This window comes from Athene cunicularia, assembly GCF_003259725.1.
Source record: "Athene cunicularia isolate RWA chromosome 6 unlocalized genomic scaffold, athCun1 chr6_part1, whole genome shotgun sequence".
Lineage (NCBI taxonomy): Eukaryota > Metazoa > Chordata > Aves > Strigiformes > Strigidae > Athene > Athene cunicularia.
Window position 1 is genome coordinate 4337314 of NW_020799105.1, and position 24733 is coordinate 4362046.

Genomic DNA, 24733 nt, shown 5'->3' on the forward strand with positions numbered 1-24733 from the left:
CCCCCCCCCCCCCCCCAGACTATCTTTCTGTTAATGGCCCATCAATGCCATGCAGCATGACTCATTATCCCATTGTGAGATGCTCCACCCAGAGGGAGAAAACCAGCATTCCATCCTGGATATAACCTGAGATTCTGAATACCAGAGGCCTCTCTTTTCCACTGGATTTCCAGAGGACAGGAGCTGCTTAGCCACCACTGGACTTTTCTGAGGAAGAGCAGATCTTTTTTTTTTCCTCTACGGGATCACTGCTTCGGGGGGACTGCAGCCACCATTCTACCAAACTGCTACCACCACCCTGATTAACAGGGTGTCAGGTTGTATCCTGACTCTGTTAGTTTAACCCAGTGTTATCTACCTTTATATTTTTTTTTTCTTATTAAATTGTTATTCTGACTTGATGTCTCCCACTAGTTTGTTTTCAAACTAGCACATCCAAGATGGCAAAATAGCATCTGCTTTAACTAGTCATATCCCCAATCTTTCCTCCAATACTTCCTTTGAACAAATACTTGAAATTCCCTTCAGGGGTCAGATTTGAGTCTGCAGAGTATTGAAGATCAGCACCAGCTTTCTTACCACTAATAAGAGACATACCAGTCTTTAGCCTACTCCAGTGCCCTGTTGTGAATTCAGAGCTTGTGACAAGCAGGAATTTCTATAGCAACATTGAACATAGCAACAGCTAGCAACTCCAGCCCAAGGGAAAGTTCTGAACCTGAAAGTTCTATCCCTAGTGACAGAGCCAAGGCTCCCAGTCTTCACATCCCTGGATGCCACCAAGTCATTCTCATATATGACCTGGTCTCCAGTCACCTGGAATGACAGGCCAGACACAGTCACTTCAGTAACATCAAGCTGGATTGATGCCAGGCTAGAGAACAGCATTTGGCCTCTGGAAGTCTGTGGTGTGCTCATTAAGTAGCCAAAGCCACATCAAGGTTGTTCCAGGCCTACAAGCTCTTTCTATTCCAGCCTAGTGACAGCTGCAGTTCTTACCTAGAAAGTTGTGCCACGGGCAGAGAGTGAGAACCAGTACACAACAAAGGCATTGTTTTTTACAACAGGAACACAGCTAGTACTGTGTCCACTGGCCAGTTGCACAGAGTCCAGGATAACAGCTGGCAAGGTCACATCCCAAGAGACAGCAACGGAAAACTGGCCATCTGGTGTGCAGTGAGCTGTCACTGGAAGAAAAGATATAATCAGTCGAGCTAAGGGAGAAAAGGGATGGAAAGGAGGCTCAAACATCACAGCAAAGACAAGGTCAGCAAGTCCTGCAAGTTCTTCCACCTGTAATCCCCAAAACAAGTGCTAAGCCCATCAAGACAAGTGCAACCAGCTCTAATAGCAACACTGATTCTGGCCATAAACGCAGATCTATTGCAATATACATGAAATGGCTGGACACTTCAGTGGGACAGAATATTCTTAACAACCAAAATCATAGCTGTAAGCCACCTACAGGACCAGTACACATCAATCCTGCTCGGCCAGAGAAGTGATAAATCCCTGTTTACAGCTCCTCCAGGAGCAGGGGAGGCTAGTTAGTTGCTCACATTTACCTGTGCTACCAAAGTAACAAGGCTTCACCCTGTCCCTAGGATCGTAGCAGCAGCCTTGCACTTCACAGTCTCCCTGGCTGATAGGCAAGGAGGGACATGGCAGCTGGTCTTGGCTGAGGACAGCAGAACAGACACTACTGCTTGGAGCATCCAGGGCTGGAAGAAACAGTGGGAGTTTGCAGCTGAAGCACGAGAGTAGGGGAACAAAACCACAGAGGACACTCATGGAAGGTGCCCTGGTAACTCTGGATATAAATCAAGAGAAGTTAGTCTCAGGTGAGGGTCAAACACACGGCCTGCAGCTGGCATGGAAGCCTGCTCAGAAGGGATGTGCATCTCCCCAGAAGAGACTCCCCCTGAAGCCTGGACCACATGTGACCTGTCAAGATAAAATGCTCTACATCAACACTGGTAGTTGGGAAAAATCATTGTACCTAGTCTCTGTCTCAATCCCCAAACGCGCAGGGACTCACACAGTCAGAATATGGCTAGTAGACACAAGAAACATTCACCTACTGACCATGTAAAAGACGCACAAGTCCCCAGCAAGTTGGTGGCTCCAGTGTTCCAACCCTTCTCCAGGGAATCTTCTGCACAGCAGTAAGTCCCCTCTCCCAGGCTGACTCAGAACAGTCATCCAAAAGGAAAGGCAATCATCACCACAAGGTACAAGCAGGTTTCCCAAGAAGCTGTCAGAATCTTACCAGGGAGGTCCACAGGGCACCTGAGCCGCTTCTCTTCATGAAGAATCTTTTGTCCAGCAGCATCTGATCCTTCAGTCCCAACCTACACGAGGTAATTGCCATCCTGGGGGAGAGCCACACCAGTCAGGGCAGCCAGAGCAGCAGTAGCCACAGTCCCAGTAGAACCCCTAAGGTCACTCACCCATTCAAAGACATAACAGCTAGTATAGGAGACCAATACTTTTCTAGAACCATCTGGAGTCTCAGATACCCAGAGCCCACAGTCAGAGTCATTCTGCAGAGCATATGCCTTCCCTTCAGTATCTAGGGAAAGAAGAAACAGCAGCAGGGGCTTCAGCATTCCACATTGAAGATGGGGTCCACTACAATCCTACTTTTCTATAAGAAACAAAGCCCTAGACAGTATTAGAGTCTGGGCCAGCAGGGGCATGTGAGGGAACCCAGTAGCCAAGACTGTCTAGATCCAGGCACAGCACTCCACCAAAACTCTTGGCTGCTGGGTCATACAAACAGCCCCCTAGTTACACAAGATGCACTGAAATTGTTAAGCAACACTTCACAAAAAAATCTGCCCTTTCCTCATTCCAGGCACACCTCTGCACTGTGCAAAGATACAGCAATAGAAAAGCCTCTTGACACCACCCTCACTTATCTCAAGTAGTCAGCGCAAAGGAAGAACTCCCTTCCCAGCCTAGAAGTAAGGTGAGCTGGAGGCTTTCTTGGCCACAAGCCAGAAGGGTGGGATGGTAAAAAACTACCCTGAGCCCCCACAACGAAAACAGGGGGATTAAGAAACCCCCAGAAGAACATAGCTCCAAATACAGTCCTAGACTGCCCTGTGGCATCCATCCTGCTCTCTTGCTAAGGACCATGAAGCAACTACCCTTAGCCTAGCCCTTCTAAATTGTGGAGCCAACTGGGATCAGAAATTCCTGAAGCACCCAGGTGGACCCAGACCAGAAATTTAATGCCTTACATTGCCCTCGCCTGGCTCTGAACTCATCACAATCTGTTTACACCCTTTGAAGAAAACCACAGGGCAGGAGTTAAGCTTATGTCAAGAGATAAGTCTGTATTGATATCACTAATCTGAGAGGAGCTCATCTGTGCAATTTGCTGTAGAGCCTCAGGAGGGTCTTCAAACCCTTTTTTCTCACCCTCAGTATTTTCCACTGCTGGCTCATCCAGGAGATCAGCCTGCTTTTCCCCATGTACCCTACTGCTGCTCTAATTGCTTATTACATGGCATGAGTGCAAGAAGCTGAGTGACAGTGCTCTTTGGCTCTTTTAAAGGTGCCACTGTTTCAAATGCTAGACATAGAGTGCTGACATATAAGCACAGAAATAGCCCTCCACATGAAATCTGTGGGAACCTATGGAGCTTGGGAGGCTTTGCACACCTAAAAGGAGATGATTGCCCTTAAGCAGTCCTGACTCTGGACTACAGTCCTCCTTGCAGTGTGGTTGTGTGGGGATAGCTGTAGGACTGTTCCAGGTCTGGCTGCCAGGTGGCAGGACCATATGCTCTGTGGGACACCCACCCCCAAAAGCTGACAGGTGGGCCCCTAAGATGAGCCTGAAACACAGGTAAGGGGAACCTCTGTGATCCCAGAGAAAGCTCTGCCTGCCAGTACCGATTGCCTGCCTGTAACTGCAATGTGTCTCATGTAGAACCTTCTCCCTGGCCACACATCGGGCTACAGCACCCACACTGAGTAAAAGCCTTATTGTCCATGTTTCCATACAGACATTTCTGCATTCATGCAATGGAGGTGTGAATGTCTTTACACTACTGCAGAGGCGATGCACACATAGTTTGTGCATGCCTTTTGTGCCCTAATTTTTGCAGTGGGAGCACTGGCAGTCTGTGCCATCATGTTCTTCTGTAAGCTGCTTATTTCTCTGGGACTAGACCATCACACACAGTCCAGCAGTGTGTGGGTTAAACGAGTATGTTTTCTAATCTTGACCCTTAATGATGCACTTCCATTGGTGGTCACCCACACTTCTGCTTTCAGCAGACCCTCCAGCTCCCTGATACCTGCACAGCACCATGCATCAGGCGCATGCTTGCCCCTCCATCCAGCCCTCATCAACAAGCATGGGTAGTAGCTGAGTCCAAGGGAGGTGTTCCCTCTGCTCTTTCACTTCAGCCCACAGCCCGTCTTTACAGCTGTACAGGATACCATGATCCCAGCCAGCCAGCTGGGTGAAGAATGTCACTGCCTATCCTGCACACTGCTTATTTAATACACCAACCAGGAGGGCTGTTCCACAAAGTACAAGGCCTTTTCAGCTGTTCTGCACAGCAGGGACTGAAGGAAATGGATCTTGACAGGCTGCCTGTGTGGCTGCTGTTTGAGCAGTGCTCATGAACCGAATGTGTTTGTCCCAGTGCCTGCCTGGTCACTGGGCAGCCACAGTGGATCAGCACCTGGGGAAAACATTTGGACTTTGGCAGGAAGGGAAGCTTTATCTCCGTAGAAGCTGGGGGACAGCTTGCCCAAATCTAACAGCCACTGTGTGACTGCTGAATTCTTCATTTGACTGTATTATATTACCTGCTGATAACTGGGTAAACAATAAAAAAATAAATAAAGTACTTTGGAGCTATAGAGAGAGAGTTTTCATTACACTTTGACCCACCAATACTTTGTTTATGCTGACAAGAAAAATGTCTACACGTACTTGAAGAAAAACTATGTGAAACAACAGTGGGTGTGCTGTAGATCCACCAAGCAATACCCATGCTGAGAATGGTTTCAGGTAAGCAGCTTTTTCTAATTTCTACACACACACTTGACAGCCATGTTCGATGATGTGGACATGGGAAGCAAGAAATGAGCCTGAAATTCATGTAAATGAAATTCTTTGATTAGAAGAAGTTGCTATAGGCAGTAGAAAGCAGCCTGGCTGAGAGGAAACAGGCAGGTCTTTTCCTCGCAAATCTCTTCCTCCTTCAGTAGTTCTCATGCATTACAACAACATGGCTGTAAGCACCAACTTAGCTAGCACTCAAGACCACCAAAAACAGGAGATGCAGAGGATGAAAGTAGGTGAGGCAAATGTCTCTGTAGGCCACTAGCCTGAAGCTGGTCATGACCCCAGCAAGCTAAAATCTTCATGGTATGTCCATCAGGAAAATCCTCTCATGCTAACAATTTTGAGCCTGGGAGATTGGGGAAGGCATAGCTGCAGTGTAGGAGTTGCCCTGGCTGTAGAAAGCTCTCCAGAGACCTGTGGGAAGAAAATGAGGTATTAAACATCACCACCAAGAAGTGCTGTGAGGAGGAGTACAAAATGCTGTGCGCATTGTAGGATTTCCTCCGGGGAGATCACTGTGTGTCTGGCCTGTACCATGAACCATACATGGTACAAAATGGCAGTGCATGGAGGAGAGACTCAGTCAAAACATGTCTCCACAGAAGCTGAACAGCATTTGCAGAGAGCCAGGATATCCACGCCAGGCACCCCTGGGATGAGGGCTGCTGACTGCACAGTGGGCAGGAGTGGCACTTCACAGTGCCACTTTCTGAACTAAGGTCCAAAATGAGAAGGTGCAGGCAGCAAGCTTGCAGGAGATTCTACACAATAATGACAGATTTTTCTTCAACCTTGTGCTTTATTTTAGAAAAAAGGAGGGAAAGCTAAAACACTGGTAGCCTTTTCTTTGAATATCCCTAATGCATGCCTCTGATGAACTTACAGCCAAAGATCCTGGGGAAGATGGAGAGGAGGGGATTTCGGACTGGCCTTCCTAGACTTTCACGTGGATGAAGAGGACAGACCAGCCTGCCAATGCTTAATGTCTGCTAACAGAAATGAGTATTCAGAAAACCCTTAGACACTACTGTGACATGAATAGGCCCATAGTTTCCCACAGTGAAAAGTCTGAGTGGGTCTTATGGATTTTCTTCCCTTGTAAATCCCCAGTGTGTCTGCCAGGGTGGTGAGAATATTTGGAATATAGTTATTTTATCCTTATAAAAATGAGAAATCTTGAAAATATTCCTAGTTCCAGGGCTTTTGTCTAACATATGTCACAAACTGTGAGGTACAGCTGAGAACTGAGCCCTTGTTCCCGGGAACAAGGAAACTTTACAGGGAAGGTGGTAAGGTCATGAATGCTGGCAGCAGAGACCTCATGTTGCAGCACAAACTCCCATGAACTCCACTTTCACCGGGTGGTAGTCCCTAGAGCTACATGAACTTCCACGAACTGTGCTGGCAACATCTAAGCTGATGCAGGAGTTTAGGCCAGCAGATCAGCAACTAGTCCAAACTTGCTGGCAATTCAGATTTTCCACTGAAGTATCAAGTATGGGTCTTTAAGAAGTGTAATGAGATTGAAAAAGAATGACAAATTATTGCGCCTATGTGAGAAAATGAGGACGACTTAAGAACTCAATAGGGAAGCTACAGAAACTTTTGCATGGGACAGAGACCTTCACTACCACGTCTGAGCAAAAGGGAAACTCACATTAATACTGCTGCACAGCAAAACCAGCACACTCCAACCAAGCACCCAGTTCACCCAGGCCCCTCGTTAATTCCCACCAACTCCCACATCTCCTATTCTAGCAACACCTTCTGCTCAGTTGGATGAGACTTATCTGCCTGTGAAAGTGTCACAGCTCAGGTGAGACAGAGGGATATGGCCAGGCTGAGAAAGCTGAGCACAGGCAGTGCCACAGCCCTGAGGGTCCTTTCTACCTGCCATTGCCACTGCTGTTGGGACCTCACAGGTATGCAGACCCTGGAGTAATCTTGGGCAGGAAGCCTCCAGCTCTTTCTGAAATCCTTGCAACACATCAGACATACACTGCAGCCTCCTAGGACACCTCTGGCCCTTCCAGAGGATCAGTTCCTCATATCAGAGTCAGACATCAAAGAGGAACCTGTGCATACCAGCTTCCAGCAGTAATTTAGGCAGGCTTCTTTGGTCGTTACAAGTGCAAGGACTAGTTGCCAGGTTGCACTAAACATACCCAGCCTCTCACAAGTGAAGCTCTGTCTCAGATTGGGAAGCCATTCCCCAGAGACCCTCTCAAGTTCTTGATTTCTCTCTTCTATACCTGCTTCTCTGACTCTTTCTCTTCTCTAGGAGACCTTGATGAAGTCAGAGTCCCAATGTCTAGTCCCTTTTTCTTATGTCTTTATCTTATCTTTCCCAGCAAGTCCTTTTTTGTCTATTGTGATGTCTGGAGACCTTTCTGTCCTTGCTAGATAGATATTTTACACTTTCTTTTGAAACCAGACATCCCTAGGAAGAGAGACTGAGACACTTGCTGTGCACAGAGAAGAACATGTCAGTATGTTCTTTGGCACATTACATGCAGTGCAAACTCCATTGATAATGTCAGGAAGACTTCAGGAACAGTCAGGGACGGCTCAGCCCACTCAGAGCTTGTACAATCAATACCAAAGAGTGGAAAATTTAAATGACACTGAGGTACTTGGAAGATGCTCTCATGACAGTGAATTTCTGGAAGCGCCTCAGTAGAAGAGTGCACCCCTAGTGTGATCTCTTTAACAATGAACTGTAGGTGAAACAAAACAAGTTTTATGAGCACATTATAAGTATCTTAACCTCTGTTGGCCTCTGCAGTTGTTTGAGATTCTCTTCACTGACCACTAGGAAAACATCTAGTTCAAACACCAAGACAAGTCCCGGTTTCATAACATGAGGCAGTCTAACAAATGATTGACTACTAATATTGACTAAGTCAGCCACGTGATTCAAAACCTGCTGTTTTAACCTGAGTTAACATAACTAACATAACCCTTCAGTATATAAACTCGGGCTCCAGCAGCTGGAGTCACTCCTTCCTGAGACACAGAAGCCAATGGAGCTCCTGGGAGCAGCTACTGTTGTCCTCCTGGTTTGCATTGCTTGCCTGTTCTCCTTTGCAGCATGGAGATGGAAGTCTGGAAAGGGGAAAATGCCTCCAGGACCAGCTCCCCTTCCTATCCTAGGTAACGTGCTGCAGGTGAAACCAAAGAACTTGGCCAAAACCCTCCAGAAGGTAAGACCACTTTCTTCTTCTCTCTTACTTTCTTCTGTGGACGAGAAACGTGTGGGACCTGTGCATGGGGGCAACCTGTGGCCATAGCTTGATAAATGGCAATCCCAGAGGAGTAGAGAAGTCATGGGGATCTCAGATGCTCCCCCTCACTGCTGTTACCATTGTTGTTCAGGGCCTGATAGCTGAGAACCCTCTCCACAGCCACACTTATAATAAGAGGACAAAATCATGATGTTGCTGGTCTATGAGGCTGCACTGCCTGTAGTGGGATGCAGTAGCAAGGACACTTTTCAACTTCTCCTCCCTATCTGTCCATGGCCAAGTAATCTTTTGCATTTTGACAGCTCAGTGAAGAGTATGGGCCAGTGTTCACAGTGCACCTGGGCTCTGACCCAGTGGTGGTGCTGCACGGACACGATGTGGTGAAAGAAGCCTTGATTGATCGTGCAGACGAGTTTGCTGCCAGAGGACACATGCCAATCGGAGACAGGGCTAACAACGGATTAGGTATGTGTGCTGACCAAGCTTCTTCTGAGAAGGGGAGGGCTGAGGATGTGTTCAGCAGCTTAGAGCATGGAGTGTACCATGCATGAGGGAAGACTGTGGGGAGTGGGTATGTTCTACCTGGAAAAGAGAAGGCAGAGTGTGCTGTAATTACTGGCTTCCACCACCCAAAGAGGGTAGCAGAGAAATGCCAGATTGATCTCAGTGATGGGCAGTGAAAAGGCAAGCAACAACAGCCACCAGCTGCAGCAAGGGAAATTATGTGCAGATATGAGTGATAGATTGTCCACAAGGAGATTTGGTATGTGGTAGAGAAGGCCAAAAGCAGACAGCTGGACTATAGGACCTCCAGAGATTGCCTCTAAACCACAGTACTCTATGACACTACCATGTCAGTGCTCTCCTAGGGAAAGGATTCACTGTCACCATGAGCTTCAGTTCATCTCCCATCCAGCATGCTCAAGCCAGGTCTTCCTTCTTCCTCTGCAGGGATTATTTTTAGCAACAATGAGGGGTGGTTACAAGTCCGGCGGTTTGCTCTCACCACTCTGCGCAACTTTGGAATGGGGAAGAGGAGCATTGAAGAGAGAATCCAGGAGGAAACTGAGTACTTGCTGGAAGAGATCAACAAAACAAAAGGTATGGTCCGTTTCTAATATAGCTTATGTTTGCAAAAAAAAGGACTGTATTAAAGGAGTCCACATCTTCAGCACAGAACTGAAGTTCCCATGTGTTTCATCGATGCACCAGGTACCCCTCAAAGCAGTAAATAATTCCCTGATTATGTACTGTTCTTTTTGGAGGACCCTTCTGTGTCACTCACAGACTGTGATCTGGTATCTCCACTAACAATCAGAGCTCAGGTTACTCACAGTAGTCATAAGTAGCTATAGTACTGGCATTTTTTTTATGGTTTGTAACTTTTCTGAAATCACAGGAACACCTTTTGACCCAACCTTCATGCTGAGCTGTGCCGTCTCCAATGTCATATGCTCCATTGTCTTTGGGAAGCGGTATGACTATAAAGACAAGAAGTTCCTGGCCCTGATGAACAACATGAACAACATCTTTGAGATGATGAACTCCCACTGGGGACAGGTATATTCAGTAGCCATTTCACAGTGGCAACATCCTCCCAGGGGAGCAGGAGGCCTCCCTCCCAATGAAGTCCCATTTCAGTCTTCTAACTAGGACCCCATCAGTGCTCTGCTGCACAGGAGGGAATTCATTCAAGAGCAAGAAGCACCCTCAACAATGGGGTTGGCTTTGCCAGCTAAGTGTAGCTTCCCTCCAGCCCTGAACACCCTTTTTCTCCATGTCTAAGGTTTCTACTACTACTGAGCCCCTAGTGCCCTGTCAGACTGCCCAGCCTCATAGCGCTTCTGCTTGGCTCAGCTGAGAGGGTTGTGGCCTTCCTAGGCTTTTTGATAATATCACAGGATAGGGCAATGATCATGCTAGGGACCTTCCTATTTCTTTCCTTCCAGCTCTACCAGATGTTCTCAAATATCCTCAGTTACTTGCCTGGCCCACACAACAAAATATTTGCAGAATTTGATGATCTAAAAGCCTTTGTGTCAGAGGAGGTGAAGATACACCAAGACTCCCTAGATCCCAGCTCCCCTCAGGATTTCATTGACTGCTTCCTCAGCAAAATGCAAGAGGTAAGGACACAGCATAAAGCCCCAGCTCATCCCCAAACACACCTACGCTGTGACCCTTCCCTCTCTTAAGTAACACAGACATTGGGATGACCCCTTCTTGGGCAGCTAGGCTGTGCAGTGGGAAGACACCAACAATACCCCAGATAGTGCCTGTGCTAGAGTTCACACCTGTGGATCTACACACTCGCCAGTCACTACCTGCAGCTGCTTTGACAGCGAGAACTTCATCTGCTCTCACTGAAACAGGGACATTTGCAGTCTGGTCTTGCAGTTCTTTCACTGGAAAGCAGTTAGCAAAGCAAGGGCAAACAGGCAACTACGTACTATTTGGTGCACAGCTTGAAAGAAGGTTGCTCTGGGATTGAGTTTACTGCACAAAGATAGCATTGCAATACCCCAGATGGCTGCTGCAACTTACAGAGAAATGCAACAGCTCTAGGTGAAAAGAAAGGCCTGGGATGACACAAGAAAGGGCCACTTTCTTGTGAGAGAAACAGCCCATCCTTCTCCCTAGGAGAAAGAGAATCCCAATTCCAGTTTCTACATGAAGAACCTGATAACCAGCACGTTCGACTTGTTCATTGCTGGAACTGAGACAACTAGCACCACCGTAAGATACGGGCTTCTGCTTCTTCTCAAATATCCAAAGATACAAGGTACCAGTCTGACCTCCTCATCTCTAGCTATTCCCCTGGGCTGGGTGCATGTCTAACATCACATTCTTCTCACAAAATCTTTCCTCTCTTTCTCATCTTTCACCCAAATGGGAAAACTCCTTGCACTGTCATTCCCCAGGGTGGCCATTAGAGACCCCTCAGCTTCACTGGCATCATCAGCTGCACTCACCTCACAGCCAAGGACTTGACTGTCCACATCTTTATCTCCCAGTAGTCTTATTTAGCCAAGTCACTAGGAAGACATTCTTTGCATGGGCCGCCGTGAAGCTGTGCTCTAGTCAACACCAAAACCAGTATCAAGGCTCCTGTCATCTGTGATCTGTAGACAGCTTAGGGAACCTGTTTAGGCAGGTTTGGTTTCATTTACCCATTTTATGGTTTGTGCCTCTCATGACAGAGAAAGTTCAAGAAGAGATTGACCGGATAGTGGGACGATCACGAAGACCTTGTGTGGCTGATCGAACCCAGATGCCCTACACAGATGCTGTGGTCCATGAAATGCAGCGCTTCATCGCCCTCATCCCCCTGGGTCTCCCTCACACTGTGACCAAAGACACTCGCTTCAGAGAGTACGTCATTCCCAAGGTTGGTGGGCACGCTCCCTCAAGTTCAACAACAAGGTGGCAGCATATTTGCTCTTAAGCTGTCAATTACAAGTCAAAAGCTAGAAATGCTGTGGCCTGACCTCACTGTTGCCCAGCCCTTCATGAAGGTTTTATCCCTAAGCTCCTGTAGCTCACTTGCAATCCCTTGTTGCCCCTCTATGGGCCAAGACTGGAACTGTAGCTCTGTCCAACACTTGCTTTACTTATCTGCAGAAACACAGTGGGTTCATAAAAAAACAGAGCAGTGACTCCTCACACAAAAGGCAGCAAAGCCATGTAACTGCTCACCACCATCCAGGAGAGCCTGGGCACATGCTTGGAAGCAAAGTCAGTTGGTGGTTATTGAGCCCAGAAAGCCCCTGAGCCTGTGCTGGAGGGTGTTTGCATTCAAGGGAACAAGCAAAACCTGTTTGCCCTGTTCTTACACACTTGAGGCAGTCACTGCTGGCCACAGTCAGAGGCAGGCTGGTGGGGTAGAATGACCCATGGCCTGTCCTGGCCCACTGCAGCAATCCTCATGGCTCTTCTGGGTGTCTGTGTACCCATCAATGGCTGGCCAGGAAGAGGGAAGGAAGAGGATTGTGGCAGAAGAAATTCATCAGGAGAGGGGAAGAGAGTTTCATTTGAATAACCTTGTGTGATTTTGCTTTTTTGGGTTGCAGAAAAGAAGGAACGCAGTGCATCTATAAATTCATTACTGTGAAACACTAAGAAAGAGGAAGATTTAGGTGGGGTGTTCTCAGATGACCAGAGCAAGGTGATGATAAATGGTCTGAAAGTGAGAGGGAGCATTCAGAAAGATCAGCCAGCAACTGTCCCTGCTGTGACATCTAGCAGGGTCTCTCTAAAGCTGCTTCCACAAAGGAAGGGTCCGCAAAGGGAAACTAAAGGCACTGGTAGGGCTGTGCTGGGAAACTCAGTCTTAAATTGGCAATCAGTCAGATTAAGTGATCTAACTTGCATCCCCTTCATGTCCTGCTCTTGTCCTTGTGTTACCTCAGGGCACCACAATCTATCCCATCCTCAGTTCTGTCCTCCATGACAGTAAAGAGTTTCCAGACCCGAATGAGTTCAACCCTGAACATTTCTTGAACAAGAATGGCACCTTTAGGAAGAGTGAGTTCTTCATGCCCTTCTCAGCAGGTAAAGCACAGATGTTCTCTCTTCCTCTCTTTGTTGACCTCCTCCTCTGGAGACCACCCTGCCTTTCCCTATAACACACACCCCCTTTTCCCAGCATGGTCTCACTGGTGCTTCCTTGGGGCTCCCTGCTCTCTGAATAACTCCTCCCTGCTTCTCCCTTCCCCAGATGCTTATCCCATCTTGTTCAGGCCTGGTGGCTTCTCCAACCTCCTATTAGGAGTTGTGGATGTAATGACATGAATGGGACCCATCAACATTTTCTAGAATACCTATCACCTTCCTACACAACCACCAAAGTTAATCCTTAACCAATCTGTCTTTCTGTGGTAGCTCCACTTTTTCCCAGCACTTCAAAGTACCTGTCAGGCCCCAACCCTCCACTTTCTTACCAGTGCTTTACGTCACCTTGCCTGCTCTCATCTTGCCTCTTGTGATGCCCCCTCCATGTTTAAGACTTCTCCTGTCACCATTCTTCCTTCACACACTCAACCAAAATGCCAAGGGTCTTTCTCCAACAAAGGAGAAAAATGGACTTTTGCAAATCTTTCTTGCAAATGTTCTTAGGATTACTGAGTCATCTCATTGCTGTGGCTGTATCTGGTAAATAAAGCTGCACAACACATTTGCTTAGTACAAACTCTGGTCTATATGGCAACACCTGTTGAGTTCTATTTGCTGTTTTCACCTCCAGGGAAGCGAATATGCCCTGGAGAGGGCCTGGCACGCATGGAGATATTCTTACTCATAGCCACCATCTTGCAGAACTTCACCTTGAAGCCCATCATTGACCCTCAGAAAATCGACATAACCCCAACACTGAGTGGAACAGGCAACGTACCTCCTGCCTACCAGTTGTGTGCTCTCCCCCGCTGAAAAGCACAAAACCACTCTCCACACTGCCCTGAGCCCAGCTATTCCTTTACATCTCACTTACTAAAGCCAATGGCAGAAGCATCAGCCCACTTTCCAAGGCCTCCAGGAAGGCAGACCAAACACAGGTACCTTGCACAGAGCAGACACCTTCAAAGCCTCCCAGAACTGCTCCACCACATCACAGGGAGGCCCTCAGTGACACTGCAGCCTGTTACACCGATGCTTTGTGCACAGGATCACTGAGTGAAGTGGCTGCATCAAACAGCTTATTTTCTCCCAAACACAGCTCCCATGGCTGTCCATGACCTGCTTCTCCCACAGGACATGTCCCACCAAGAGCAGCATGCTTTGCAGATGGATAGTGCTGCATATGTGTATGTTAATGACCCAATAAAGAAAAATCTGTTTATGAGGATTTGAGATTTTATTTTCATTGGGTTGGGACAGCACCCACATCTGCTGCTCCACTGCAGAGTAGGTCTGCAGCATCTGTGGCCTTCCCTATGGGAAGGCTGTCCCTCCTGGGGCAAGGGTCCTGCCTGTTTTTTCCATTGGACCCACTGCTGCTGCCTGCAAGGATCCCTGGCCAGTCAACAGCACACCCACAGTTGGGAAGGGTCACAGTGTGGGATGGGAAGGGGATCATGCAACCTGGGAGCTATCAACAGCTCTATTTGCTCTTCTCAGGGCTGCCAATCCTGCTGCCCACAGCTGAACAAAGGACAGCTGCAGCATTCCTCCTGGAGGAGAGAGCTCACTGCTTCACATCCCCCCCCATTCAGAGGCTGCCTTCACCCCCTCAGTGGGATCTCTGGCTGCTCCTGGGACACCTCTCATTTCTCAGGCACTCTATGGCCCAGTCTTTCCACAAGCTGTGAGCACCTGCCCTATGGCTCCTCTCTGTTCTCCTCCCACCATGACCCCCAGGCCTTCTGCTTCTCCTGTCACTGTGGCCACTCAGCACCCCCACATGAATCAAGATGGGGCTGCTGAGGAAATAATTTCTCTGGAGTGTCTCTCATGCCTCAATCACACTCCCACCCACCTCACAGCTGAAATGAAGGTACAGAGGAGAAAACGGCCTGAGAGACCACTGCAGGTTAGGAACAGCTGAGAACTAAGGCAAGTTGTCATCACAGGGTTAGGTTCTGCAGCTGGAGTTGCATTCTTCTTCCAATTTTCTTGGGCATATCACTTATGGTCTGGACTCCTGCCAAATGAAGAGTACATCCCTGTCTTTGCCGGTAGTTGCAAGGAGCTCAGGCACCTGGGTGATGGGGACTCCAACCAACTCTTTGGCTGCTCTTTTCTACCATCAGTATCACTGCAAGGATACAGATGTTCTTTATTAAAATGAATTAATATAGGGGACAGCAAAATCATCTCTCCCAGAGAGCTTGTGTAGTCCAGGGGAATCTGATTTTGCTTCCACATATCAGAGACATAATTCCAAACAAGTTCTTTCCTCATCCAAAGTCTCTTTGTCTTGTTCTCCACAAAATTTCATGTATGCACAAAGAGAAAACTCTTTTGTTCATAAACTGCAACTGTGTGAGCCCAGGTGTCCAGGAAAAGGATTGTGTCTGTTACTTCTAGCCCCAGACACTATTTGGTTCTTTTATTTTAGTGATATGGAGGATGGTTTTCATAAATGGATTCCACAACAGGTGGCTCTCTTCTGGGCTTTTTTGTCCTCATGGGCTTTGGTTGGTTCTGGATGTCCGATTTGTGGTGTTTGTCTTGATCTTCATTTATATAGATATTTGTTGCCCCTTGCATCATGGTCATATAAAAGTCCTAGAGACAAAATATAGTTTCTGTGATGGTTGTCACAAGGTACTCAGAGACCTTGTGAGTACTGCAGAAAATACAATATGCAAGAATTCCCACCTCCCTTAGGAAATGTTTAGCAGTATTTTGAAGAAAATGTCATGTTTGCTTACTTGTCAAGTTCATCCCTCCTCCTTCCTCCATTTTTGCCTATGCAGGATGCAGTAATAATGCCTCGTTTAGAGTTAAAACAATGGCAAACTATTGGTGGCCTCTCATCTGGGATCACATCAAATTGATAGACAGGCAACTAGAAACAGCAGTCATGTAGGAGCCCCAAGCAAGCACAGAGAAATTACCACAAGTTCTCTTTCAGTCTAGGGCTACCATTAAAGCCAGTCCTTCATTTAGTAACTCATTCAACAGTGTGTGTGCCATGTTGAGAATCAGTTAATAGATGACTTACATTTGGAGGTCTGGGAGGGGATGATTCATATTCATGTTCTTCCTGCCCATCGGGATGTTGATTTGTCTGAAGCAATGAACAAAACAGTGACAAACATCTATCTACAATTCATGAACAACTGCATAAGAAGCACAGGGCAGTGAGAAAACGTTCTGTTACTAAACAGCTCCAGAACTCAGGACATACTCCGGGGATAAATAACCACACAGGGGATAATACTGGGGATGATATCCAACATATTCTAAGCTGAATGTCAAAACATTCTTTCATTTGGAATAATCACAGGGTCCACTTGGTGCCTGCCCATGAGAATGACCTTGCAGAGGGGATACCTCAATTGCTGAGTGCTGCTTTTATTAGAAAATCCAACATCTGTTTTTTTAACATAGGGGAAAACTCTCACTTTCATATTTACACCCCGGGGAAAAAAAAAATAAAATTATGTTAACCAACAACTACAGCGAAATAATTTCCCTCAGTACTGTTACATCTTCCTTTCCAAAGCAAGGAAACAAAGATCCATGCAAGTACTAGAGCTAGTTAAAAACATTTGTGAAGTGGCAGGGGAAGCAAAGGGCCCTTCTAAGTAGAGAACTGTCAGTGTCTGGCTGCCAGAATGCTTCATGGCATTCTTTCTCTATAGGCAGGGTGACTGTCTTTTTGGTGGTGTGGGTGATTTTTTCATACGGAGGAAGGAAGTGTGATGCTACAGCAACCCCTAACTCTACCCCGGCACTGGGGAGGTAGGTAGAGCACCAAGACCCACCCCATGGGCTGGAATAGAGGAAAAAGGTGACCAAACTAAACACACTATGAAACACCCTGGAAGCATTTCTGGAGCTAAGTAACAGCATTTTGGAGTGAGAGGACCCCTAAATTAATGACATCCACTGAAGAACAGTGCTGACAGTTTCAGGATTATTTTTTTTTTATTTCCTTCTGGTTAACTGACCACTTGGCAGTCCCCCTTCAGTATTTTCACATTAATTTCTCTTTTATCCTTATGAACCTTCAACTCCTAGGCTGAGGTCCAGCCTTTGAGAGACATAGAGAGACACTCCGAGTGCCAAGGGATGTGGTCTTGAATTTCCTGAGAGTTGCAGAGGGTATTAAATCAGGTTTCTGATGTGGAGGTCTAGGTTTGGAAGTAGCAAGACACTAGGAGATGGAAGGTAGTCACCTGATTCCAGCTGTAGTTCTTCCACTGGAGAACACAGACGACCACCAAGATGACTGCAAGGACCAAGGCCAGAATGCTGGGTATCCCTGCAGCTACTCCAACCACCCAGGGCTCATATAACTTACAAAGAAAGACAGATCAAATGCATGCAGTGTGATCCTTTAACTCTGTGATTAGTAGCTGAGTGAGTGGCTACCATAAAGCAGCAAAAAAAAAGACAATGCAAGGAACAAAACCGCAGCCCTGGATCAAAACAGTAATGTTCAGCCCAGCTGTACTGCACACTGGGATGGACAGGGGAAGCAGAGATTTGATTTCAGAGGGAAAACTTTCCACATAATCAACTGCATTAAGTAATGAAACAAACTCTTACCCCAGAAGAACAATCTGCCTGGACAGTTGTGCTTCCAGATGGATGTCCAGAAGTCTAGAAATAAGATGGTTATAGAATATTTACAACAAAGTGTTTCAAATTACGTAACATACAAGCCAGGAGAGAGACTAAGTGAGCAGTTGCAAGACTTTAACAACAGCATGTAGTCAGTAACACATGGAGCACCTAGCTGTGTCCTGAGGTCATGGCACATGGTACTTGCCAGTCATAAGCAAGAACCCAAATTCTGGTCCTTCCAACAATGACTCTGAATGAATGGAAGAAATATATGGTTTCCTCAAAAAGGGGCTTCAGGCTGACAAAATGCATGTACAAAGCATAAACAAGCAATAAGCACAAATATATGCCAGAGAAAGCTGGACTCAGAAGAAGCAGCACAAATGGGAGTAGGAAACCCCAAGAACATGTGTTTTTGCAAGTCTGCTCTGTTCTTGTCATGATGTTGGAGACATCTGCCTGTATGGGCTTGCCTGGAGAGTCTAATGGTGCTTGGTTTGCAGAGGCAAGGCAAGCAGTGCAGGGCACTGGCAAACCTGGTGTACCCCAAACCAAAACTGTCTTTTTCTAGCCATTGCAAAATGTCACACCTGGTTCCAAATGACAAGGCAGCTTCAGCAAGGAGGTAGTCCACCACACAGGCAGTGATGATGGCAGGTGCCTCACTTGTTATCCCCTCTCCCAGGCTGACCTGCCATCTCAAGCTGACACTGCTCCAGCTGAGAGCCACAGGACCCAGCATCCACCCCAGACAGCTGTGGGGAGCGAGCTTTGGGAACAGACCAGAGCTCAAGAGCTGTACATGTCTCCTCAAAGGCCAATAGTCAGCCAGGTCTCTTCTGGCCCTCACAGCTAACAGATGATCTGTTTAACGAAGAAAAACCATGATCAATACCCACTTCTACATCCATCTTCCAGTAACTCAGCAGCCAGAAAAATTGCCCTTCCCCATTCAGAGGCAGATTGTGGCTGGACTGATGATATGCAATGCCTATAATTGAGCAGAAAAATGCAATTGATCCCTGGCTGGATAACTCAGCAGTAAAATGCCATTGAACCCTGGCTGGGAAGATGCAAAACCAGAAAGGGTCTGTGTGCCAGAACAGAGACTACATTTCATCGTATAGCAAGCAAGAAGGTAGGATTAGAAAGCCCAGATCTTTGCACGCTCACAACTTTTTGTGGGAAGAGAGAGGAAGCCATGTACTGTAGCAAAGAATTAACAGTGTCACGTATCTTAATTGAGTGGCAGAACATGTAAAGGATATTCTGGTAACTGCTGCAATGGCTAATAGCCTGCTCCCCTCATCACCCCCCCTCTCACAGGGAGAGAACAGAAATGAAATCTGAAACGACATTCATGCTCCCTTTGGTGAAAGGAGCAGGAAGAAAGTTCAGCTGCATTACAGGCTTAGCAAAGTCACCTCTAGCTGGACTTGCTCATTTGTAAATAAAAAGGTAAACAGGCACAATCGTAGGAATCTGGGTACTTTAATCATCTCACTTGTCTTTACTGTTACAATATAATGTCAGCAGCATTAGGACAGTCTGTCAGAAGATCTGCATCAACACTCACCCATAAAAGCAGCAATTTCTCTTCCAAAAACCCACCCCCCAGCTCCTACAGATAACGATGGTGAGTAGTCAGTTGATCTTCATTCTGTGCAATGTACTTACTGAATTTACAGTTGTGTTGTAAAACGGTGAGGAAGATGGCATTGTCTCCTGCAGAGAAATCAAAAGAAAGAGGAAAAACAGAACTGAGTATTAGCAACTGGGAGATGTCCCTGGCCAGATATGGGAGTGGGGAGGAGTACTTCTCAAGTGACTGGAAATGACAGCATGAGAATATACTCATTTGAGCTGAACAGGGAAGGCATACTAGTTACTCCAGAGAAAACAAGAACCATGCCATGCTATTGAAGAAAGTGGTATGAGGAAACATGAACTGGTTTGCCTGAATTGTTACCACCATGCAGGGCCTCTGAGTAGTCAGGACCTTAACATTTAATGCATTTACCCTGACAGCTCACCAGTGAGAAAGGGTAAGGACGTTTAACTCCACTATGGCTTGGGAGCAGAAGTACGTGGTAGCTTGTGAAATAGCAAGGACTTTTGCCTGCAACCTTTGAGCTGCATACCAATCACATGTGCCTGCTCCTATTGATTCAAGGGCAGCTGAGAATGATAAAAACACATTAACTCCTTCCTGACTACATAGAAAGGGAGATATTCAGAAGAGTCTCAGCTAGATGTGCTGTCTGGCAGCTGGGATATAGACACTTTCTGGGAGGCTCCATTTGGGAGAAATGCAGAAAGAGGCTTGGAGACAGTGGAAAGCTGCTCATAACCTCTTCTGCTGGAAGAAATACTGGGTCCATTATTACATGGTAAGCTCTGTGGGCAGCTGAGGCTGTCTGTAGCAATTGGTGCTAGCAACAGTGTTGGGAATTGTACTGAGGAGAAGCTTAGATTCAGAGGTGGTTTATCAGGACAAGGAGTGCAGGAACCTCTCCTCTCTTATAATCCAGAGACAAGTAGTATGCACATCTGTATGAAACAAGTCTTTTAAGACATTTAAGTTCAATGTTATTCTTGAACCCTAGTCAGTCCTGGAAACACATGAGAATTAAATAAGTTGGAGTGAAAGAGCAGAGCTGATGAGATCTCCCTTGGAACTGAAACTCTGGTGCTCTGGAAGGTGACGGGAAAAGGCTGAAAGAGCTTCGCTTTGCATCCACAAAAAGCCAGTAGAGAGGGAGCTGGCAGAAAGCTGTCTTTTCCTGACTGCATGAAGTTCTGCTGCTTATGCACTGAGGAGGGCCTGGTTACTTCAGAAGAAGAAAGTCAGTGCAGTAAAAACTTGTCAATAAAAGTCTGGATACTGCAGGTTATGGAGAAGGAAGACTCAAAATGCAAGCAAGCTATAAGAGTTTTAACTCAGTCTAAATTCTGCAATCTAGGATTGAGGTTCATCACTGCATGTTGAGGACCATAATCCACATCAAAGTCAAAGAGGGGAATCAGGTTATTGAAAGATCCAGAATTCATCCTCCCATTACAGATACTAGCTAGAGGCTTGTTTAGAAGTGTAGCCTTTATATGCAACATTGTACTGGAAGCTTAACTTTTGAACAGCTTAGTTTACAGGACCACAGATATTGGGAAATGCCTCTGAGCATGCAGACACAGCTAGCAATCGGTCACCAAGTGAAAAGGATCTCTTTCAGACTCCTTAGAGGTGGAGATATTGCTGTGCCCAGGCTGTCAGCTGGGAATGAAATACAGCAGACATTTCTCACCCAAACTTTCTACTGTGCCTTCCCCAAACTTACTTACTGAAACACACCTTTGTGAACAGCTGATTGTTAACGTTTGAGCTTCAATTGTCACATTTGTCTCTTCTCTGAAGCCATAAATTTATTTTATTTCATTTTTCTTGGTTAAAGATAGAGGACTTCATTATTATTTCTAGGACTGTGCATGCAGGTTTTAATTACAAAATGCAGGATTTATGGTATCTTAAGACTGTCATATTTGGAAACTGAAGTGTCTAACCTGCTAGCAAGCAAATAGAGAAAGCCATAGTAAGACAATGAGAAACAGAATGTTTCTCTCAACTGCACAATGGTTTAAAGCCATTGTCTCAAATCAGTTGCAAAAATGCAAGCTTGTATGCTAGCCATGTCAGGACAGATAAGGATGTCCTTTACATGAAAATTACTACTGACTTCCAATTTATCTACTTCAGAAAAGAAAGGACACTCCTAATCCTCATGATTAAAACTTCTGAATTTCAAAATGTAAAGTGCATGTAATTCAATATTGTGATATCTTTCTATGCCTGCAGTGCCCCTTCTGTTGCTCAAAGATTGTCCTGACTACCCCGTGGAAATATTTACAGGGCTCCAAGTATCAATGACCCTGATATGAGTCAGGTAGGTTTCTCAGCAGCACTAACCACAGCATCTACTGTCTGCCAAGAGCACATCCTAGGTGAGAGAAAGCTTTGTACTGCAGATGAAGTAAAAAATAAATGTTGCAACCTTTCCCTCTCCCTTTTTGCCACTCAGTAACTTACAGCATCCTGCAGACCTGGAAACAGGAGAGACCACAAGGAGACAGGCCTTTTCCCCAACCAAAATCAGCACCACTGGGCCTCTGTGGCTCAGTACAGAGAACTTCTCACTGAAGGGAGCAGGGGGGGATGGATGAATGCAGTTAACACACATGTCCAGTGATCAGATGCTCTGGATTTACTTCGATTTACCACAGAAGCTTGACCTCTCAGCATCAACTCTTCAACATATGGATAATACTCTCTTTCCCCTAGCTGCTCTCACACTTGCTCAAACTGTGATAGCTCATGGGCAGGGACCACTTTCCTCTTCTATTACTCCAGGGGTAACTTCTGGAAGATCTTGGATGGAGCTGGCACAGGCTACGTGCCATACGTGCCTATGTGGTAGGGCTGTGGAAGAGACACAAAGGGAGATCCCAAGGGGATCAATATGGGGAAGTGAAAGAAGATCAACAGAGGACAGTGAGACCAAAGCTACTAATCTATTATTTCTGTTTATATTCTACTAACTTTGTGTTGTACTCCCCTAGCTCTGTTGTTGACCCAAAATCCTCTGAGAGCATGTTCATGTCAGTGAATGCTCATGGAATTAATTCATTATTATATTTCAGAGGCAAATGTTGCTTTAGCCTCAGAGCCAGCTAGCTTCTGGAAGGAAGGAGGTTTTGCTCCCAGCCACTCTCACCTGGCCATTTCTAAACAGACAGTGTGCATTTCAGCAGGTCCCCATCTCCCAGGACAGAAAATCTCCTCAAAAAGGGTCCACTGCAAAGACTCCTCCTTGCTTCAACCACCCTAAGACTAGGCAATACCTCCAAGACAGAAAAGCTGGGGCAGATGCTAAAATCCAAGCAGGTGTCTGAAATCATTGGTTGCACTGTAAGAAAATGCAGAGCTAACAAAAGGGCCAGCTTGACTGATCTGGTCAAGGCAGAGAAGGCACGGTTAAACACTCCTGGGAAGCTCTCATTCAACAGCTAAGTGGTCCCGTGGTCTCACCTCTTCTGCACTCTGACCTTCTCCCATGACTTCCATCCAAACAAGACCCAACAGACCCGACCTGACAAGACAACTCCCACTCACCATTTCACTCTTCTTCCCGAGAAATTCCTGCATGCATTAACAGAAGACTGCCTGATGCCAGGGTTAGCACTCCTTTTAAGATGAGTTTCTTTTCCTGCTACAAACTGAACTGCAGACCTGCAAAGAGGAAGAAATGATAGCATTTCTCTCAGGCTGACTCAGACAACCTGGCTGGGCCCCAGCGCACCTGATAGAGCCAGGTCCCGGACGGGGGCAGGGTCTGGCACGTGCCTGGGAAGTTGGACTTCAGGGTGCTGGCAACTCTGCCTCTTCTCTGCTGGCCCCACAGCAAATAAAACTGCTCCTGTCTCCGAGAGCATGTTTAATATGTACCACAAATCAGCCTGAGGGGAATCCTGGTTTTGCCTTCTAAGGCTAGCACCTCATCTGCCAAAGCACATTTGCTGGAAATGCCAAAGTGGGGGATTTCTGCTGACTTGATACCGAGACTAATGAGTGTGTCTAGAGGTCTGAGGCATCCTTCTTTGTCTGAATTATGCTGTACCATGGGGTACTTGTGTTTTTAAAAGACAAAGTATCTGCTGGCAAACAATCGATGTTCCCTTCAGCTTCTTACATGTGGTGACTGGACAGTCTTTGGGTGCTGTCCAGAAAATGAAGTCTTGTTTCTAGAAATAAGCAGAGAAAATGAGGACTGGCCATGTCACACAGCACTAGTAGCAGGCAGTCATTGAGGGAACATGGTAGTTGAACAGCAGGGAAGATATAAGCCTGCAAGATCTTTATACATACAACACACTAAGAACCTATTTATCTGACTCAAATTACAACAGCTGTGACATCAATTCATGTGTCACCTTTTTTACCTCTTATTTCCCACCAGCTTCACTTGGGTTGCATTGTTTCAATATTTCAACATCACTTTGGACTGCAAATCTCGGTGTGACTGAAGGCTCCTGGCCCTCAATTTGGAAATTATGTCCATCTGGTGACCTGACTGTTAGCCTCCAGGCTCATTCCAGTGTTATTCCAGTGTTATACTGTACTATGATACTCTGGTGCAGGAGGTGACATGGGGATGCTTATTCCTTACTTCATCTCCCTTGCTTCTTTGCCTTTGGGAACAGCTGGGAGGAAGTTCGCCACGACAAAGGTTCAAGTGGCCATGACACACACCACAGGAAATGTTTTGGGTGGTGGGACATGCATGAACTGTGTATGTGTTGGGGAAAGAACAAAGACATGTTCCTTAGCAAGCAGAGTAGACATCAAGCAGTGGACAGAAAGGGGAAGAAAAGCATTTTAGGTGCTGCCTAGCTACTGAGCCTTTTGCTGCCTCAGTGAGAGCGCAGCCCACAATTTTGCAGTAAGGAACATTCTGCCTCATGCTCATCCTGCTGTTCTTTGCACAGCAGTTTTATGTCCCAGGGTCTTTGGGACCTGCTGCTGAAGGCTGTACCTTGTAGTGTAGTAAATGAACCTGCTCTTTTCAAGGCTACTTATGGACTAATTCCCAGATCCCTAATGTTTATTGCTGCAGATTGGCATCTCAGCCCACTAGAGCATGAGGGCAGAACACGAAACACAACGATGTAGCCCTATGGCTGACCAACTTATTCCTCAGTGCCCTCTTGACTGCAAAAGCCAAGACAAAGCTAAAGGCTCAAGGGAAAGTTGCTTCCTGCAGAGAGTAAATCCCACCCAGTACTAGCAGTAGACACAAACAACAGTTGGCAGAACAAGGAACGTATTAAGAAATTTCCTCCCTTGAGGAAGTGGTAAATGCATGCATACAACAGAACGTGCAATTAAATCCACAGTCTTTAATGAATGCAGAGACTTGTTTTGGGCACAGGTACATTTGTGATTGCTCTCACTTCCTCTTCTCACCCTCTTAAAAAAATTATTTTAGTTAGTGAAATGTAGAACCACATAAAGACCAGAATACATGTACAGACCTTAGAGAGTCAGACATTTTTTTCTTAAGAAACTTTCACACATTTAGGATTATTGACTGCTAAGCCCAGTCAGTATAGCAGA

General features: G+C 46.3%; 3 protein-coding genes across 3 annotated transcripts in view; 1 reads left to right on the forward strand and 2 right to left on the reverse strand.

The window, feature by feature from the left end:
* Positions 1–2735, reverse strand: part of LOC113481744 (zona pellucida sperm-binding protein 4-like) — a 5658-nt gene extending 2923 nt beyond the window's left edge. The window contains 5 exon segments of the mRNA XM_026851587.1: positions 719–816; positions 1000–1187; positions 1566–1721; positions 2270–2372; positions 2451–2735. Coding sequence (XP_026707388.1) covers positions 719–816; positions 1000–1187; positions 1566–1721; positions 2270–2372; positions 2451–2609 — 704 coding nt within the window. The 5' untranslated portion in view covers positions 2610–2735.
* Positions 2736–8053: 5318 nt separating this feature from the next.
* On the forward strand, positions 8054–14176 carry LOC113481765 (cytochrome P450 2C19-like). The gene is made up of 9 exons (XM_026851644.1): positions 8054–8295; positions 8640–8802; positions 9289–9438; positions 9737–9897; positions 10287–10463; positions 10978–11119; positions 11538–11725; positions 12747–12888; positions 13580–14176. The coding sequence occupies exons 1-9, from the start codon at positions 8116–8118 to the stop codon at positions 13759–13761; spliced, it is 1485 nt and encodes a 494-aa protein (XP_026707445.1). The 5' UTR covers positions 8054–8115; the 3' UTR covers positions 13762–14176.
* Positions 14177–15097: 921 nt separating this feature from the next.
* TLL2 (tolloid like 2) overlaps positions 15098–24733 on the reverse strand; it is a 114397-nt gene continuing 104761 nt past the window's right edge. Inside the window, exons 25-30 of the mRNA XM_026851468.1 lie at positions 22733–22849; positions 19246–19293; positions 17551–17604; positions 17178–17297; positions 15998–16063; positions 15098–15558 (exon numbers count right to left, since the gene is read on the reverse strand). The gene's annotated coding sequence lies outside the window, so the exon portion shown is untranslated. The remainder of the gene's footprint in view (positions 15559–15997; positions 16064–17177; positions 17298–17550; positions 17605–19245; positions 19294–22732; positions 22850–24733) is intronic.